The 18,848-nt window shown below is 43.2% G+C and overlaps 1 protein-coding gene across 17 annotated transcripts in view; it reads left to right on the top strand.

Moving 5' to 3' along the window:
- MAGI2 (membrane associated guanylate kinase, WW and PDZ domain containing 2) overlaps window positions 1-18,848 on the top strand; it is a 587,732-nt gene that overhangs the window by 522,918 nt on the left and 45,966 nt on the right. For all 17 annotated transcript variants that reach the window (XM_060279499.1, XM_060279498.1, XM_060279503.1 and 14 more), the window contains 3 exons: window positions 695-943; window positions 15,126-15,311; window positions 18,648-18,804. In XM_060279499.1, coding sequence (XP_060135482.1) covers window positions 695-943; window positions 15,126-15,311; window positions 18,648-18,804 — 592 coding nt within the window. The remainder of the gene's footprint in view (window positions 1-694; window positions 944-15,125; window positions 15,312-18,647; window positions 18,805-18,848) is intronic.

The raw sequence follows: 18,848 nt of genomic DNA on the forward strand, positions 1-18,848 counted from the left end.
AAAACAATACCCACCGTTTTAAAACTCATTGAATAGCACCTAGAGCAAGGGCCACAATTAAAGTGGGATTGATCTTAAATGCCTGGGAACATAAAAAGGTTTCACGTGGTGCGAAAAAGATGCAAGTGAACCTTCCTGCTAACTCCAGAGCTAGGACGCCATCACTGAAAAGGCCACCACTGATTTCCTGTCTCAGGCTTTCTGCACCCTTCATTGCCAAAATGTTTCTACTGTACTTGCCTTTGCTTGCCGTTGTTATCAGTGATAACTGTGGTCACTGACTTGAATCATAAGAAGTCTGGTCTATGGGAAAACATTATTGTGGTCCGTGTAAGGCAGAATTAGGGTGGATCAGGTCCAATTAGAACTGATTAAGTATTAATTTAAATAAATCCATAATAGACAAGACTTAAATTGAGTCAGGTCTAACTAGTAAATGACCTGCTCTGAATGTTATGGCTCTATTTTGGATCCTCTGTACTAGTTTAAGGAAGGGTGCCTTGATTGTTTCGCTGCCTTTTCAAAGTAGATCCCTGTTCTTAGATCCAGTCCTCCTATATTGGGTGCAGTTTTGTTTAGCATGCCCAGTATTTTGTGTTCTGGAAAGCCAGATAGATTTGAGTTTGGTGAGCGTCTGTTTTGTCAACAGACAACCTAGATTCTTAGGGTAATCTTTGTGTCGTTTCTGTTTCAGGAGAACCGTGTCCTGAGAATGGCAGAAGTCCAGGCTCTGTGTCTACGCACCACAGTTCTCCAAGAAGCGACTATGCCGCATATACTAACAGCAATCATGCTGGATCAAGTAGCAATGCCACACCCCCAGAGGGCTTTGCCTCGCACAGCTTGCAAACAAGCGATGTTGTCATCCATCGCAAAGAAAATGAAGGGTTTGGTTTCGTTATCATTAGCTCCTTGAACAGGCCTGAATCTGGATCTACAATAAGTAAGTTAATTTTTTTTCCTGTCAATTGTTGTTCCAATTCCTTTACCAAAATTCTATAAAACTTCATTTGCCAACTGTATATGCAACTAATCCATTGAGTTCCATTTATTCATAGACTTCAGCATTTATAAAGTCACTAGCTGGCCCTGCCACGCATTGCCATGGCTAATCCCTGTGACTGCCACCACCCTGTATCGATCCATGACGTATCCCACCCCCTCCTCCCCCCACCACAGGTTTTCCCTGTGATTTCCCCAAACCTGTCCCGTCCCATGACGTATCACGCCCCCTCTTCCCCCCATCCCTGGGTCATCCCTGTGACTGGCCCCACCATGTCGTGTCCTGACCTATCCCGTCCGCTCCTCCCCCCAACCCCACCCGGGCGAGTCAGTACCTCCATTCGGTCTAGTCTGTAAAGGCCTAGTATGTAAACGGCAGGTGAGGTGCTGTTGAGAGGGAAGGTTCTATAGGTGTAGTACCAGTGTAGCCGCCGCTAGAGGGCACTGGTTTGCAACCTGGTTCTTTCCCCAGCATGTACTTTCGGCTGAGTGGTGCGTTCTGGAACGCGGTTTTGGGGTTTCACCTGGCGGAGGTGTGGCATCTGTCTTTGAAAATCTTATAACAGCCTTCGGACATTCGCTTTGGACGTTGTGTTCAAATTTGAACGCAATCGGTGAAGCGGTTTCGGAGTAAAGTGGATTTATATATAGATAGATATATCCTTGTGTGCTTTGGGTCAAGAGACCAATTATTACACACAGTTCTCTCTTTCTAATGTGTCCTGCCCATGATTTAGAGAGATTCTATTTGTATGGTTTTGTCTCCCGTTAGGCTGTGCTCTGAAATAATAAAGCTATCAATAAGGCATTAAGCACTGTGTACATCAAACAACCAGACTAAAAAGAGTAGATTCAATAATTTGCAGGAAATTTTAGATTCAGAATTGTGTTAGGGGTATAATTGTGTTTGTTCTTCACCCCTAATACTTGTTGGGGAGAAATTCAATTCTGTTTCAATTTAATGAGAAACTACCTAAATTGCAGTTCTTCAACCAAATAATGACCAATGTCCCCACTGTGGAAGGACGTTTGGATCCAGAATTGGCCCCCACAGTCACTTACGGACCCATTGTTAAAATTGTGTTTAGGGAAGACAATCTTACTCGGCTATGAGTGATCGCCAAAGAAGAAGAAGAAGAAATAATGTGTACAAAAATGCACCTGTTGGAGAAATTGCTTGCAAAAATGTGTCTATTACTCAAAACTGCATACAATCACACACACATATATCAGAGATTTTACTAAAATGCTCACAGATTTCCATGAGGATTTTTTTAAAAAAATAACTAAATCACAGACAAATGAGAAACTGAGAGAAACTGAAACTAGCGTCGCCATATTTCAAAAAGTAAAAACCAGGACACCCTGAAAGTTGTTGAGTTTTTTTAGGAAACCCCAAAAGTTGATGAGATTTTTTTTTTTACAAAAATGCCCAAAAAAGTGATTTTCATTTGCCTAAGATATTATAGGACAAAGCAACATCTTTTGGAAATAGCAACCCTACCCGACATTCATTGAGGCATTCTGCAAAAAGAAAGAAAGAAAGAAAGAAAGAAAGAAAGAAAGAAAGAAAGAAAGAAAGAAAGAAAGAAAGAAAGAAACATATTGACAGTTGAACACTCTGAGTCTTCTGGCATGATAAATGTTGACATGTGCTCCTACGGGTTACCTGTGAAGAAAATAAATAAATTTTAAACAGTATTGTTGAAACAGTATTTTAAAGAGTAGCCACTTCCTGGATAATCCTCAAATTTAAATTGTAACATGGGAGGTGGGTGGCCCTCAAAAGAAGCTAAACAACAATCAGATAGATATTACTGTGACTATGATCTAATTTTACTCAATGTTTACAATGGGTTGATTTCATTGTAGAAATTTGCTGTGGGTTTTTGTTTGGTTTTTTGCAGTTCCCTTGATGTTTTGAGAAATTACTGGGGATGTTGCTGCTCACAGAGCCATTTTAAGCCTTAAGCTACTTGAATTCTAAGAGGACTAGGCTGGAAGATGCCACTGGATGCAATCAAGAGAAAGCTAAGTGAGCTTAAGTTCGGTTGAAACCAATGGGATTTAAATTCACAGTTAAGCACTTAAATCCCATTGATTTCATGGTTAACTTTCTCTGGATTGTGCCCACTGTATTTCAGCATTCACCTCCTTTCTATATAGCAGCATCTGGCTGGGTCTTTGTGCAGAGGCTTTCCAGATTATTATTATTATTATTATTATTATTATTATTATTATTATTATTATTCAGCAGCAGCATTATTAGTTATTCCACTTTTCAAAGGACTGTCAAGAGCAAAGTGTGACTTTCTGGGTCAGCTGCCCATGGACTGCAGAAAATCGTTGTCACTGGAACATTTAAAACTGGGCCTGGCAGTTGAGAAGCAGTTGGAGGTGATTAAACCCCCTCTGCACACACAAATGTATGTGTGTTCATCTTTTAAGTTAAATAACTGTGAGCAGTAGCCAATCAGAGGATTAGGCTGGCAACCAGGACTAGCCAGTTAGAAGTGAGGGCTTTAGTGATGTAATTGGCTTTTAAATCAGAGAGGGAGAAGGGGCTTTAGCAAAACTGTACCCAGTTTTCCTGGCCCTGTTGAACGCAGAGGATAATAGTCTGGATGAGCAAGCATAGCATTATGCTATAAGTGTATTATCTATATACTGTATATAAAAATGTAGGCATTGCACACGCGGAGGTTACAGCCTTTCTCCGTAACTGCTGAACTGTAATGTAACAAATTTGGCCACAACATCCCATGCCCATCAGTGAGGGATCTGGCATTTAAAAAAAATCCAAAAAAGCACAGCTTTCACACCTAAAATAGTGAATAAACGCAAAAAAGTGGCGCACAAATTAGATGTCACCAGCAAAAGCTCTGAAGACTCCAGGAGCATCCAATAGAAAGGCAGATTGCACTCTGTCACCAGCAAAAGCTCTGAAGGGTGGTGCCAAATAATGACATCATCAACCAAGCAACTGAAACCACCAAGGCAGCCATTACCAGATCCCTAGGCCTGGGGGGGAGGGCGAGCGCCCAGATCGCAGGCCGCAGCACAGCCTTTGTTTTATTTAGGCCATCACACTTCTTAAAATTAAAAACATAAATAAAACTACCAAAACAAACAAACAAAAATGCTCAATCATAAGAAGACCAAAAAAATAAAAACCATAAATACAAGCACAGAGTTGAAACATCCGGAAAAGCGTATTACATCAAAACACTAACCAAAAACAAGTTATGCAACCATTACCATTCAAAACACAAATGACATAAATAATCCCCCCCCCAAAAAAAATCCACAGCAATGCGTGGCCGGGTCAGCTAGTAATATATATTGTGGGAAGAGGTACAGAATTGAACCATATGGTTTTTAGACTTGTATTGATTTTTTAAGTAATTGGTTGGTATTCGATTAAGTTTTACTCAGAGGAGATCTATTAAAATTAATGAGCACATGAAGCGGATCCCACCACTACTACCAATTGTGGCAGATCCCATGGCTAACACCAATTTAAGGCTTTCAGACAAGACCTACCTGGAGATGCCAGGGATTGAACTTGGGACCTTTGGCAGACAGACTGCACTGTGCAACTGAGCTATGGCCCACCTCATATGAGATGCCAGGAAGGAGATGTTGCATTGCTTTCACAGTAGACTAAAATAGCATCATAGCAACTTGCTTTTAAATTCTGTTACTGCAAATACTATTGTCATTTAATGTATGCTTGTTATATTTGCAAAATAAAAAATGTTAAAATTAGATTGTTAGCCACTTTGAGACTCCTTGGGTAGTGATAAAGCGGGATATCAAATCCAAACTCCTCCTCTTCTTCTTATGTAGCATTTCAGTGTTGCACAGCCCTATAGAGAGTAATATAAGCAAAAAAAAAACCCAGTAGGTCCCTGAGCCCTGGGAACTGATCATTTATTGGACAGCCAACGCTGTTGACATTTTCACAAGCAAGCTTTCAGAGCAACCAGCCAACCAGCCATTCTTTTTTACCCTACATGGTGTGCCATAGCATTAAACAAAGGAGGCGAAGAATAAATATTTAAATATGTTCAGTAAAAATGTTAATGTATTCACTGCAAGCCAGCCCGGGGGGGGGGATTCATTGAAAATACAGGTATGGAAAGAGAATTGTCTGTAATGTCAGGTAGGCATTGTCCCCCTGGTCTTAGGATTTCAAATAGAGTCCTGCAGTTTTATTTGCAATTGTTAGAGCTGCCATGAATAAGTACAGCCCAAGAAATACCCACATAGGAGGTAACCTTTGGGACCGAACAGTAAGCAAGATTAGTTTGCTTAGAAAGGTTTTATCAGCACCAACTTTCTCCTTACATTATTGGAATTTTGTAGGCCTGGGCATTGGAACCAAAGTGATGTGCTGAGGGGATTTGAACTGGGAGATGCCTGGTTCTTTTCATCCCCATGGGAACTTGCCAGAGGAGGGAGATATGAGTTGCATTTCAGTGCAGCCACTGCAGCCAGAGGAGCAATTGGCTTCGGCCTGATCCCATAAAGCATCTGACTCTGGCCTTGGCTCCTCCATCTAAGCAACTCACTCAGGCATTGTTCCAGGCTACCAGTCCCCGTTTACTCCTTAGCCTCTTCCCTGGCTTGACTACCTGCCCAGTTGGTAGTCTCCAGCCTGTCTCCAGATCCTGAGCCTTGACAAGTCCAGAGGGTCTGCCTCCCTCTCTAATTTCTTACTGGCACCAAGTCCAGTCACAGAAATGCTTGATAATTTAAGAAGGTAGGTGTGACAGCCATGAGGAAAGTAGGTGAGCCAGAGCAGGTCTACTTCAATTGCCAGCCCATTATGGGGAGCAGGCAAGATAGAAGAGCATATTATCTATCAGAAAAAGTAATGTGGTATTCCCTGTCCTCTTGAGCTGTCCTCAAGTGGCCACTGTGTCCAGTCCTCAGCTATCACACTCTCAGAGTGATTTATGCCACCACCTACTAGATAAGCCTGCTGGATCAGGCCAATAGCCCATCTAGTCCAGCATCCTGTTTTCACAGTGGCTAGATAGATGCTTGCAATAAGCCTGTAAGCTAGGCATGAGCGCAGCAGCACTCTGCCCACCTGCAACTCCCAGAAACGGGCATTCAGAGGCATACTCAGTGGAGGTTGAACACTGCCGCCATGGCTAGTAGCCATTGATAGCCCTGTCCTCCATGAAATGGCCTAGCCGTCTTTTATAGCCTTACCATTTGGTGGCCATCATTGTCTCCTGTGGGAGCGTGTTCCATAGTTTAACTTTGCACAATGTGAAGAAGTGCCTCCTTTTCGCTTTCCCAAATATTGCAGACTTAGAGAAAGCAGTAGGACTCTCCTTTTACATCCTGATTCAAGCACATCGACACCAAATATGTGGGATGAGATAAACAGAAGCAGCTGCAGGCCTGGCCCCCCAGCAGCCAACATTGCTGCTACGTATCGGGATGATGTGGGGATGGGGCACAGTAGCAGTGAGGCTGGGGCAGCGCCAGTGGTGCAGCACTAGTCTGGCCTCGCTGCTGCCTTGCCCCAGACCTGCCCTGTCCTTGTACACTGCGCAAACAAACACACAGAGGCTCCCTGGTGGCCACTCCTGCCTTGGAATCCATCAAGGCCAGAACCCAGAGAGTTAAACAGAAACATAGATTTAATTAAGGAACAGAACATTCAGAACAAGTAATATTTCTCTGCAGAGTTCTTACACTTCCTAGTTTCCTGATTAAACGTCACTGTCTATCTTAAAGTGTCATAACAGCTATCCTAACTCTATTAAATACCATCTCCTGTTCCCCTCAGTCTCTCTCGTCTGTCACAGCCAGCCTCCACTCTGTCATTCTCCAGTAGACACGATCAGTCACTCAACTCTAACTCTGCCCAGCTATCCATTCCACTCCACTAATGTCAGTCATTCTTCCACTACCTCGTCAATCACAAGAAGCAATCCCAGGGCCTCCGCCTCCAAAACAAATCCTTCCAGAGCATAAGCACCTTCCAGCCATGCCTTTCCCAGATGCATAGCGAATGGGAAAGGCATGGCTTTCATGAGAGCTGTGGGGTCTAGCTCACCTGTTTCCTGCCACTGATTTGATATGGGTTATATATTTAATGAGGGACCCAGGTGGCGCTGTGGGATAAACCACAGAGTCTAGGGCTTGCTGATCAGAAGGTTGGCGGTTCGAATCCCCGCAATGGGATGAGCTCCCATTTCTCGGTCCCAGCTCCTGCCCACCTAGCGGTTCGAAAGCACATCAAAGTGCAAGTAGATAAATAGGTACCGCTCTGGCGGGAAGGTAAACGGCATTTCCGTGCGCTGCTCTGGTTCGCCAGAAACGGCTTAGTCATGCTGGCCACATGTCCCGGAAGCTGTCTGCGGACAAACGCTGGCTCCCTCGGCCTATAGAGCGAGATGAGCGCTGCAACCCCAGAGTCGGACACGACTGGACCTGATGGTCAGGGGCCCCTTTACCTTTACCTATATATTTAAAATAGTTACCCAATACCTCTGCACTCTCAAGAGAGCCCTCAGGGCAGTTTGCAACAAATACCTTAACACAGTAAGAACCGAGAGCAGGAAAATCTTAAAGGGTATACATAGAAGCATCATCAAAAGAAGAGTATTAAAGCATCATTTACAAATCCTTAGAAGCTTCTTGAAATAAAAATGCTTCTCTCCACTAAAAACTGTTAAAGATAGTCACACTTCCTTCAGAGAAGTGCTTGATAACTGGGCTGCTTCTACCCCAAAAGCCTTGTCCAACATGCCCAATATGGCAGCAGAGCAGAGAGCACTGCTTCAGGTGATAACTGCAGCTGGCAGGCAGGTTCATGTGAGAGGAAGCAGTCCTTCAGGTGTTCTGTTCCCTGCCTCTTTAGAACAGGGTTGGGGAACCTCAGGCCCGAGAGTCAAATGCTTCCCTCCAAGTCTGACCCTCGGAAATCTCCTTAGGACACACTTCCTCTCCCCAGGTCAAATCCCTTGCCACCCCTACTGCATAGTATCCTTGAAATGTGAAGTGGCTGAAATGTGTCCTTGAATGCTGTGAAATTTTGAAATTTTGGTGGCCTGGATGGAGGATATCAAGGAGACTGTGCAGAAGCTGGCCCACTGTACAAACTGGCATTCATTGCTCTGTCTGCTTTTGCCTCTGGCATGTGACCCTCATTAGGTTGCCCAAAATAGAATGCTGGGCTGAAAACAATCGGTGGGGCAGTCCAGGCAGGGCAACATTGCTCTCTTGGCTTCCCAATGCCGCATGTCACTACCAAGAGGTACAAGGCAGCAAGGAGATTAGTGCCATGTGAGCACAGCAACAGGCACTTCAAATTGGCTCTGCTGCGGCACCTGAGAAGGACTGCTCAATGGAAGGACAGATCGTGAAGCTGAGGTTCCAATACTTTGGCCACCTCATGAGAAGAGAAGAATCCTTGGGAAAGACCCTGATGTTGGGAAAGATGGAGGGCACTAGGAGAAGGGGACGACAGAGGACGAGATGGTTGGACAGTGTTCTCAAAGCTACGAACATGAGTTTGACCAAACTGCGGGAGGCAGTGCAAGACAGGAGTGCCTGGCGTGCTATGGTCCATGGGGTCACGAAGACTCGGACACGACTAAATGACTAAACAACAACAACAACACGGCACCTGAGAACTCCTCACCCCTCCAAAAAAGTCCTGCATGTACACAAATAACCCTTACACTGGTTTTAACCCTAGAGTGAGGGATATACGGTTACGGGACAGTTTTCATCCTCACTTCCTCATATCTAGCATAGCTTTAACAATGCTTCAATGGAAGTCTAGCAGGGTCGGCCCACCCATGAGGCGGACTGAGGCAGCTGTTTTGGGTGGTGGTATCCTGCAGGGTGCCTCCGGAGAAGCAAAGAGAAGCAGCAGCGGCTTCCGGCAAGATCTTGCAGAGATCTCATGAGATCTTGTGAGAGTTCGGTGAAATCTCACTGGAAGCCTGACCCCTGGCAAGGAAGGCTTTGGCAGGGGAGAGAGGCAGCACCTTCCCATTTCATCTCAGGCGGCAAAACGGGACAGGCTGCCCCTGAACTATGGCATTAAGCCTTTATTCAAGGAACATAAGGTCCACAGGAAGGGAACGTCAGGCAGTATTTTCTCACATCGTCGTCTTCTGATAGCTGTGTTTGTCGCATCTTCTGGCTGCCCCACAACTCCTGGAGTTTCACTGGTGAGGAGACATGAGGAGAAGGCCGCAGGAGCGATTGATAGTTGGTGTTAGATGGCAAAAAGGCACCTGAAGGGAAACAAGCTAACCATACTGAGTTATGTGTTATACCTCCCAATTAAATCACGGCATGCTGGGAGTTAAAGCTGAATTAAAGCTCTCGCACCTATGGAGAATTCTGGGCACAATAAATATTCATGTGATCAGCTGTGTAACATATTGGAAAGGACAGCTGGCTCAGGAGGGTTTGTGGGCTTAGTTTTCTATCCATTTCTGTTTACATTACAAAACTATTGTAAGAAGTTATTATCTGCCAGAGGTTATAGTAGATACAATACAGGTTTGGATTCCCCAAAACACACACACACACACACCCCTGATCGCATCTGACATTTACCCAGTGTACAAAAAGAAATGTGAGAAAACAGGCAAGTGACTTTTTACAAAATACAATCTCTCAGCTGTTAGGGGAAATACCTACAGAACAGATGAAAAGACACCGTACTTGTAAAAGTGAGAAACATTATTTGTCACTGACACCAGCTTGTAACGATCAGCGCTTTCTGGGGGCATGCTGTGATATTAGCCGGAGCTCAGTATGAGTTTAGTGATTTTCTGTCAAGAGAAATAATTTTTGTTTTAAAAAGAAGAAGAAACAGAAAGGTACAGTGTTTTCTTCAGCACCCAGTGTTTCTTCTAACTCTCTGCATGCAAATATGGAGGGAAACAAGAGTATATTAATAACTCAGCATTTTTTTATATTGTAATATTTTATTGTTTTGCTTTTATTTTCCTGTAATTCCCTTCAATAAAACCATGCAATGATTTTGGGGTGAGGGTTAGAATAGCACATTAAAACCTTGGGAGATTTTCATCCCATGATGTAAAGCACTGAGAGGGTGCTCTACCCTTCAGTGGAGGACACAGCTCTGTGCAAATATCCCTTAGTCCTTATGGAGCTCCACAAAAGTGGCCTTCATAAGGAGGAAGCTTCAAAAGATCATTGGATTGAAGCGCCATGTCATGGTCTGAGGGCATATTATGCGGCAATCTTGCTGGTGCTAAGCAGCTCTGGGCCTGGTCAGTGTCTACATGGGAGAGATTGTCTGGGAATCCTATGTATGGTCCTTTCAGTTCCGTGCTGGAAGTTGGGTAACCTATATGGATGAAATTATATACATAGACAAAGATATGTCTTTGTGTATGTGGTACATATCTATATCAATGGGTAGATGCTAGATAGATGATAGATAGATAGATAGATAGATAGATAGATAGATAGATAGATAGATAGATAGATAGATAGATAGATGATAGATAGATAGATAGATAGATATCTTCACACCAAATATATGTAATTAGCTGCAGCATAAAATAGGATATTCCACTTTTTCTGTTATTGAAGAATAGGTAGTAACATTTTGCCTGATTTTCCTCATTTCAAAACTGCCTTTTGTTCTGGCTTCTGATTCTAGTCCAGCAAGCCCCTTTGGACATACAGAAGGGCATCACTTTACCAATTGGTTTTTCCCATGCCCTGCCTTGTTCTGTACGTTATTTATTTCAGGAATTGCTTCTGAAGCTCTTCTGAATTTCAGAAGCCGCTTGAGACGCAGTGTGGGGTGGCAGGGAACAAAAGGATTAGAGTCTTTTGGGGTCTGCAGAACTGACTACAAGCTCATTTCGATTGGAGGCCACACCTGGAAATGGCAGCTCGTATAATAGGCAGCTAAAGGTCTCTAAGTCTGTAATGGTTTGTAGAACTGTGGGAGACATGATTATTAATCATATTAAAGAGAGGTTCATTGGCATTATGGTAATTAATATATGCACTGACTGTTAGTATTTGAGGCTGCAAGTGTTCCTCCCATTCCAAGTGTGAAAGGATGCACATGGCAGGGATGCTTCCTCCATGGTATGGTTCCCCCCCCCAATGCAGGGAATTTGTTTAAAAATGTGCTGTGCATTTTTGAAATGGGAATAAATAGGAATAAACAAATGACAATGTAAATGGCACTGAATCTACAGTTAAACATGCAGAAGTCCCCTACTCTTATGGTAGTTTCTTTTAAAGCCCAAAGCAGCCTGGGGTGGTAGGGAAGGGCTTGCTTACCATAATCCTTTCCCATCCAGCCATTTTACTGCTCAGAATTCCTTTCCTTAGCTTTTTCTGCCCTTTTCAAGAATAGCTGCGGCTGCCATGATCTTTTCTCTGGCAGAGTGAAAAGCAGCTGGGAGGTGGGGATACTGACTGGAAAAATTGCCAGAGGAGAAAGAATTAGACTGCCCTTCCTGCCCCCTGTAAATCTGTTCCTGCTGATCCTCTGCTCAGTACTGCAAATCTCTGAGGCTGCTTTTAGTTTGGGTTTGGGGTTTCTTTAACAATCCAGGGGAACTACCGTATACATGTGGCTGTATGCCATACATAGTTTGTGCCAGAGTGACAGCAATAGCCTAGTTACAGCGTGCAGACGCAGGAAACAGAAAAGGAGGGGGGAACAACAGGAAATAAAAGGGGTTGGAAGATACATTGCAAAAAGTGGGTTTTTTAATAAAAAGAAGCAGAAGCAGCAGCAAAGAACCATATAATTTTTGCAGTTGATGGATGGATGAATTGGCCATCTACAAATGCAGAGCATGAAACAATAGTTTTACAAACACCAGCAACGGGGGTATTTCATTCATCTTAAAACAGATGCAAGGAAATGTTAACATGGTGGTGTTGACAAACAAGTGATTTCTCCCATGTCCATTTGAAAGGTGATCAAAACCAGTTCTGTACCAATGCCTAGGGTTGCCATGTTTAAAAAAGTAAAAACCAGGACATCCTGTTTGTTTGTTTTTAGGCAAACCATCCAGATATATGGCAGCCCTAGCAATGCCTCCATATAAATTTTCATTGACTCTTAGAACTCATTAGCACAACCTTTGGATCTGCACATCTGAATGGCCCAGGATGAATTATAAAGCTTGTGGGATAATACTCATTTGCTGCTGCTGGGCTGAACACTGCACTTCATTATGTGACTGTAACTGCCTCCTAAAAATTGGAAGTAGCCAATCCAAACAGTACTCAATACATGCCCGACTATAGTGGTCAGGTTTTCCCGAGCCTCTTGAGTTCACAATAGTACAGGACAAAGGGAGCCTTGGCTGACTAAACTCTGTGGCTACTACAGGCTATTTTGCCTGTCCAGTAAATCTGTTTAAACTTAGATTCTAGAATTAATAAATCAATAGGTTTTTTTTAGAGTTTACATATTGTTGTTTTATTTTAAATTGAATAATTTGCAAGTATCCAGACTGTCTTGAATTTCCTTAAGTGTGTCTGTAAAGCAGAGCATTACCGGTAAATCAAATTACAATTTGCTTAATTAAAAGGGCTTCAAATACTAAAGCACTAGAAATTAATGAGAAGGAATTAATTCTGTACTAAAAGCCATGCATCGTTATTTTGTTTCTTGAAAAAAAAGCCCTATGAAAGCACTTTTTGCTTGGAAAAAAACACCATAGTTCATCAGCAAGTTTCAGAAGTTGTATTCCTGATATTGGCTCAGGAAGTGTTTTAGCATGGGGTGGTGGCAGTGGTGAATTATGCTGCAAAGCCTCCAACTTGATGCTTCATTTTTAATCTAATGGTTAACACCAACAGGTTTAGATGTAAAAATGAATGGACTTAAAGCTGAAATTCAAAATTATATTTTCTGAACTTGGGTTGAATCCAGACGTTCCCTTCTTCCAGCAGAGAAGCTCTTCCTATTAGAGTAAAGGAACATTTGGATCCAGCCGCTTGTGAGGAAATCGCTACCCTAGTGAAAAAAATCTCCATTCATTTTTCCATGTTTTTGTTTGCATTCTAAAGACCAAAGGGGCAATCCTGTTCTGCCTAACAACATGAAGAGGTGCCACGTAGAAGCTAGCATGATCCTGACCTCTCCTGCAGCATTACTGCTTTGCAGGCATGCCCCGCCTATGGCTGGGAGCTTTTCAAGTCCTTCCAGGTCTCTCCTAAAAGTATCTAGGAGCATCACCTGCGGTCCTGGCCCACAGGCTGCTGGAATAAACAGGAGCATGCAGAGCCCTGGAGGAAAATAAGCTCCTCGATGCTGGCAGGTTAGGCATGGAAAGCCATTCTGTGGTGTGTGTGGCCTGGTTGTGAAGCAACACACTGCATAGCTAACCCTGGGTTTTCTGTTCACAAATCAGTGCTTCAGATATATGCTTGCCTCTTTGTGCATTATTTACAAGCATTCCATATTTGCTTAATTTTACCTCCTAATTTGCATTGTCCCATAAGAGGAATCGGCAGAGATCAGTCATAAGCTTTTTCACTGGACAACTTTGTGTCACACCCAGCATGACCAGTCCTGGTTGGGGTTACAATCTCTGTGAAAGAGCAGTTGTGTAGTTTGGGAGCGCTCCTTTATCAGCACACAGTACCTACTGCCAGTTCCAGGTGGTTTAAATGCCGGGTAGCATCTTGTTTGGTTTATTGCAATGTGCTCTATGTGGAGCTACCCTTGGACCATAAACTATAGCAAGTGCAGGTGTAGTGGCCAGATTATTAGGGTTGTCAACCAGCTGGAATCGTAATACTATGATTCTACAGGATTTGCCCTGGTTTCCAATAGGTTACCGGGTCCAACTCAGGGTGTTACTCTTCCTATCAACATTACTTAGGACCCAGGTATATGAAGGGGCCTTTCTCCCTCTTGCAACATGCTCTGATGTTAAGGTCAGAAAAGAGGTTCTTCTTGATGTTCTTCATCATCCAGGGCTGGTACATTCTGCAGTAACATGGCAAGAAGCTTTCTTTCTGGTGCCCCCAGCCCATAAGTAAGTTCTGCTGACATCTACTGTGCTGTCTTTTTGGTGCCAGCTTAACACCTATATTTCCCTAAGATATTTTTGCAAAATATTTTATTAAAACTACCCCAGCATTTGTTGATTTCACTATTAATCTTGAAGGGCGGTATACAAATTTAATAAATAATAATAATTATAGGCTTTTATCTGCTCTTTTAGTACATTATTTTGATATTCACTGTGTGCTTTTAAATACAGTGGTACCTCGGGTTACAAACTTAAGTCGTTCCAGAAGTCCATTCTTAACCTGAAACCGTTCTTAACCTGAGGTGCACTTTCACTAATAGGGCCTCCTGCTGCCGCTGTGCGATTTCCGTTCTCATCCTGGAGCAAAGTTCTCAACCTGAGGTACTACTTCCGGGTTAGTGGAGTTTGTAACCCGAAGTGTTTGTAACCCAAGGTACCTGTGTGTGTGTGTGTGTGTGTGTGTGTGTGTGTGTGTGTGTGTGCAATGAGAAAGGGTGGAGTATAAATTTCCTAAACAAATAAGTAAAAAAATGTAAAGACCTTTGAATCTCTGCTCTTCCAATTGACCTTTAGTCAACTAAATGGACGGCAAAGGGAAAATGCAGGAAAGGAAGGACATTTTCTCCTGCAGACTACAAAGGAATGGTCTGCGTTGCTTACTGGTAGTCCCCTTGAAGAACTAAATTGCCGGCCTGTGAGGGTGAAGGTGAAGACGCCGACTTTCATATGAACAGGCAGTGAAATATTTCTCCTGGCTAATCTCGAAAAGAAGACTTTTGACCTAATGAATGTCATGACTTCCTAAATGATGGTGGATACTTTACTTTGTTATCGGCATAAGCTCCAATAATGCTGATTTAGCTGTTGATATTTTAGACAGAAACCCAAGCACACTGAAGTGGAAGTGCATGGGCTGGGGGAGCTGTATGCTGCAGCTGCTTACAAAGCACAGTGAGTCCGTCTAGACATTTCCCAGTGGAGCCCATTTTGCCTACATGCAAACATTAGTTTACTTCCTTGTACCTGCTATCTTGTATCGACTGCCGTCTTAGGTTAACTGTGCATGTATTTCCTTTTCTTTTCTAGCTGTACCCCATAAAATAGGCCGGATAATTGATGGAAGCCCTGCTGATCGCTGCGCAAAGCTCAAAGTCGGAGACCGGATCTTAGCTGTGAATGGCCAGTCTATTATTAACATGCCTCATGCAGATATTGTGAAGCTAATTAAAGATGCTGGTCTTAGTGTAACTCTTCGCATCATTCCTCAGGAGGGTAAGTAATTGACCCTTAAAACCCTGGGGGGAAATAGAAGTAGCAACCAATTAATCTGAACTGCACCCCTGGGAAAGTGAGGGAGTTTTTATATGTGCAGCCAGTGCATGGCATTATATAAATGTTACTGTTGGATCCCCGCAGACCTTGCTAGAAGAGAATCTGAGCCCTTCAAAAACACTTCAAATGGCAAAAGTATATTTGAACCACCAGGAGAGGCCTTGATGAAGCACTGCAGGGCCTGCTCCTTTGCCTCCTGGGAGAACTAACGTTATACAGCAGTTGGAAATAATCGCTAGCGTCCCCTGTTCCATTTTCACCCCACTTTACATAATTGCAACTCCACTGACGTCAGCTTTCCTTGGGTTTTTTCTCCTCCCAGTTGTGCAACTGAGAACAGATTCAAAACCACAGGAGCACTAACAGGACGACTCTTCAGCATAAGGAACTTGTCCTTCCAATGGTTTTGTACCTTGTGTACTCACAGAGGGGGTGTTAAATTCTGCCCAAAATATGTGGAGAGCATTCTGATCTAATGGTGGTAATTTTGCTCATACCTTATTGCCTGGAAAAGCATAAATTCATCCTCCTTCCCCACTGGAAGCAATATAAGATACAGATTTTCCCCCTCTCAGTTTATCAGTTTGTCTCTTGTCACTGGATAAAATGTTTTAAAAACGTAATAATTTTCACCATTTGATTAACTTAAACAGGCTGGATTCAAACGAAGTTAGCTGCACATTTATCACTGAAATCAATGTGAAAAAATCATAATGTTCCATTAAATTAAATGAAAATCAAGTTTGACTAACTTCATCTGGATCAAACCCAATGATAGCAAGACCAGCACTACCATTAGGCAAGCTGAATGGCCCTCCTTGGTCAGAAGGTTAATGGACTGCTAGCAAATGATTGGTCATTTTCATTTATTATATTTTTACCATTATGAGGCACTCTCTGGATTTTTTTACCTCTAGTACAACAATGTCTCTGGCTGTTCCCACTGATAAATCACAGTACTCTGTTGCTGTTTTTCTTCTGTAAGAAAACTTACCTTTCAAGAAGGCTGGGGGCACTTTGGGGGGTGGGGCTTGGCCCATCATGCGAAGGGCCATTGCTCAGTGGTCCCAGGTTCAATACCTGGAATTCTTCAGGTAAGGCTGCAAAGTTTTTCTGCCTAAAACCCTGGAGAGCTGCTATTAGTCAGTGTAGACTGAGCTAGGTGGCCCAGTGATCTGACTTGATATAAGGCAGCTTCCTGTGTCGTTTGCATCCCAGTTTGCTGCTCCCCTCTCCAGTTCCCAAATTTTGGTACTGATAGCTAGCAGTGGGTGGCTGGACAGCAGCACTTACCTGATGTCCCAGCACTGGCATTGCTGCAGTGCCCCAAGAGAGGGAGGGGCAAGGAGGAGACGAGGTTGGCATAGTGCAAGCACATTGGCAGGAACACCGGATTGGCTCTAGCTGTGTGTTTGCACCACACGGACCTCTCCCTCTTGTTATGCCTCAGCAACACCTCCTCCTCCTGCTGCTGCTGCTGCTATGGGCTTATGCAGAGATAAATATGGTTGCAGAATATGCAAGACAGATTGGAGAAAAACAGATTTCTTTCTGACCATCTCTGCCCACAGAGCAATCAACATTTGGCATGAGAATTGTGTTCTTAGAGGTACAGGGCAAGGAGATGAGTTCTGTTTCATTAAGTAGTCTGTGTAGCTTTACCTCCCAGTAACACAATACCGTGTTTCTCCAAAAATAAGACACTGTCTTATATTTATTTTTCCTTAAAAAACCCACAGTGGCCTATTTTCAGGGGATGTCTTCTTTTTTTATTACGCGTCCAGCCTTGCCTCTTCCTTGGGGCCCTCCAGAACTGCGCCTATCACTATGTCTTAATTTTGGGGTACGGCTTATATTGCGCAAATGCTTAGAAATCCTGCTAAGGCTTATTTTATGGGTATGTCTTATTTTAGGAGAAACAGGGTACTAAAAGACTAGAGATGTTGAATACATAAGTTGTGTGATTCTGTAGCAGTCTGTGTTGCTGGATGGATAACTTCTTTGCTTCCTGGAGATACTTTCCCTATTGGAAGTGCTACAGTATGAAAAAGAACACTATATCATATACACATTTACAAATATTTGTTAATATCTTATGCACCTAAGAGGGGCTGACCTTGTTTGGCAGTGGCAAATGTTTAGCTGAGTTCAAGGGCAGCTGATCTGGCCTACATGATTTTGCTTTCCTGCCTGTCTCATTTGTCTAAACAGATTCAAAATGAGTAATAGCAATTGTACATTAATAGCTGGCTAGATATTTAAGTGCTTAGAAGTTTTACAGAGCATGGAGAATAGGAGAAGGAAAGCCTAAGAAAGCTGCAAAGAATATTGTGGAGCCTTAGAAGACTGACAAAAATTTACTGTGACACAGGTTTTTGTGAAGTTGAGCTAAGAAAAAGCAGGGTTTTTCCTGAAGATGTCTCTATTAACCCTACTCTCCTCCATTCATTCAAATGAATTAGTTCTATTCTGGTCCAAATCCTTCATCCCCTTCTTGCTGAGTAGATTGGGCTGCAATCCTGTGCACACTTCCTCATGCACATGAACCCTATGGGAAGTCTGAGATTGGTCAGTTAGTCATTCAAAACAGATCTTGAACATAAATTTGGGGAAGCTATTATCTGCGGCCAAATGGTTTTTAATCCAAGCAATATAAAGAAGTGTGCATGCACACAAAAGCTCATACCAAAATAAAAAACTTAGTTGGTCTTTAAGGTGCTGCTGGAAGGAATTTTTATTTATTTTGTTTCTCTCTTCCAGTTCCCTTTCTTCTCACTGTCATCTTCATCTCCTTCTTACATCATGCTTCACAGGTCCAGGGGTCCAGATTTGAAACCTTGCATGAGCACGATATTATCTATGAAAATCTTCCATCTGATACTGTTGTGCTCACGTTTTAGACGTGTGGGCCTAAGCCATCTAAAGTTTCAACTGCAGAGCTGTAGTGAGCTGCTATGGGCTCTCGTTTTCTCTCTTTTTCCCAAAACTTTCTCTCTGCCCTTGGAAGGAACCCTGAGAAATGAGATGTGTATGTCAATTCCAACTGGGTTTTGAATAACACGCAGGCCAGCCAGAGCAGGATGAGATTTCAAACACAATCAGATGGAGCTTTCTAAGTTCAGGTGTCTTAAAATCTAATTACAAGCCATGATAATACAAGCAACAGAAAATAAATTGTCTGAGATGGGGTATGACACACCAATGATTGCCTCCCTTTGCCCTTTACTAAATGCCATGCGGTGACAGCTCTCTAATCACCAGTGTTCCGTTATGCAGAGCTGAACAGCCCAGCTTCCGCACCCAGCTCAGAAAAGCAGAGCCCCATGGCACAGCAGCACAGCCCCATGGCTCAGCAAAGCCCCCTATCCCAGCAGAGCCCCGTAACGCAGCCGGCGCCTCCCCAGCCCCTCCAGCCCCAAGGACACGAAAACAGGTAAGGAAAGAGCAGGTGATCCAGTATTCTGCGTTCTCCAGGTA

The sequence above is a fragment of the Zootoca vivipara genome, chromosome 10 (assembly GCF_963506605.1).
Source record: "Zootoca vivipara chromosome 10, rZooViv1.1, whole genome shotgun sequence".
Classification (NCBI taxonomy): Eukaryota; Metazoa; Chordata; class Lepidosauria; order Squamata; family Lacertidae; genus Zootoca; species Zootoca vivipara.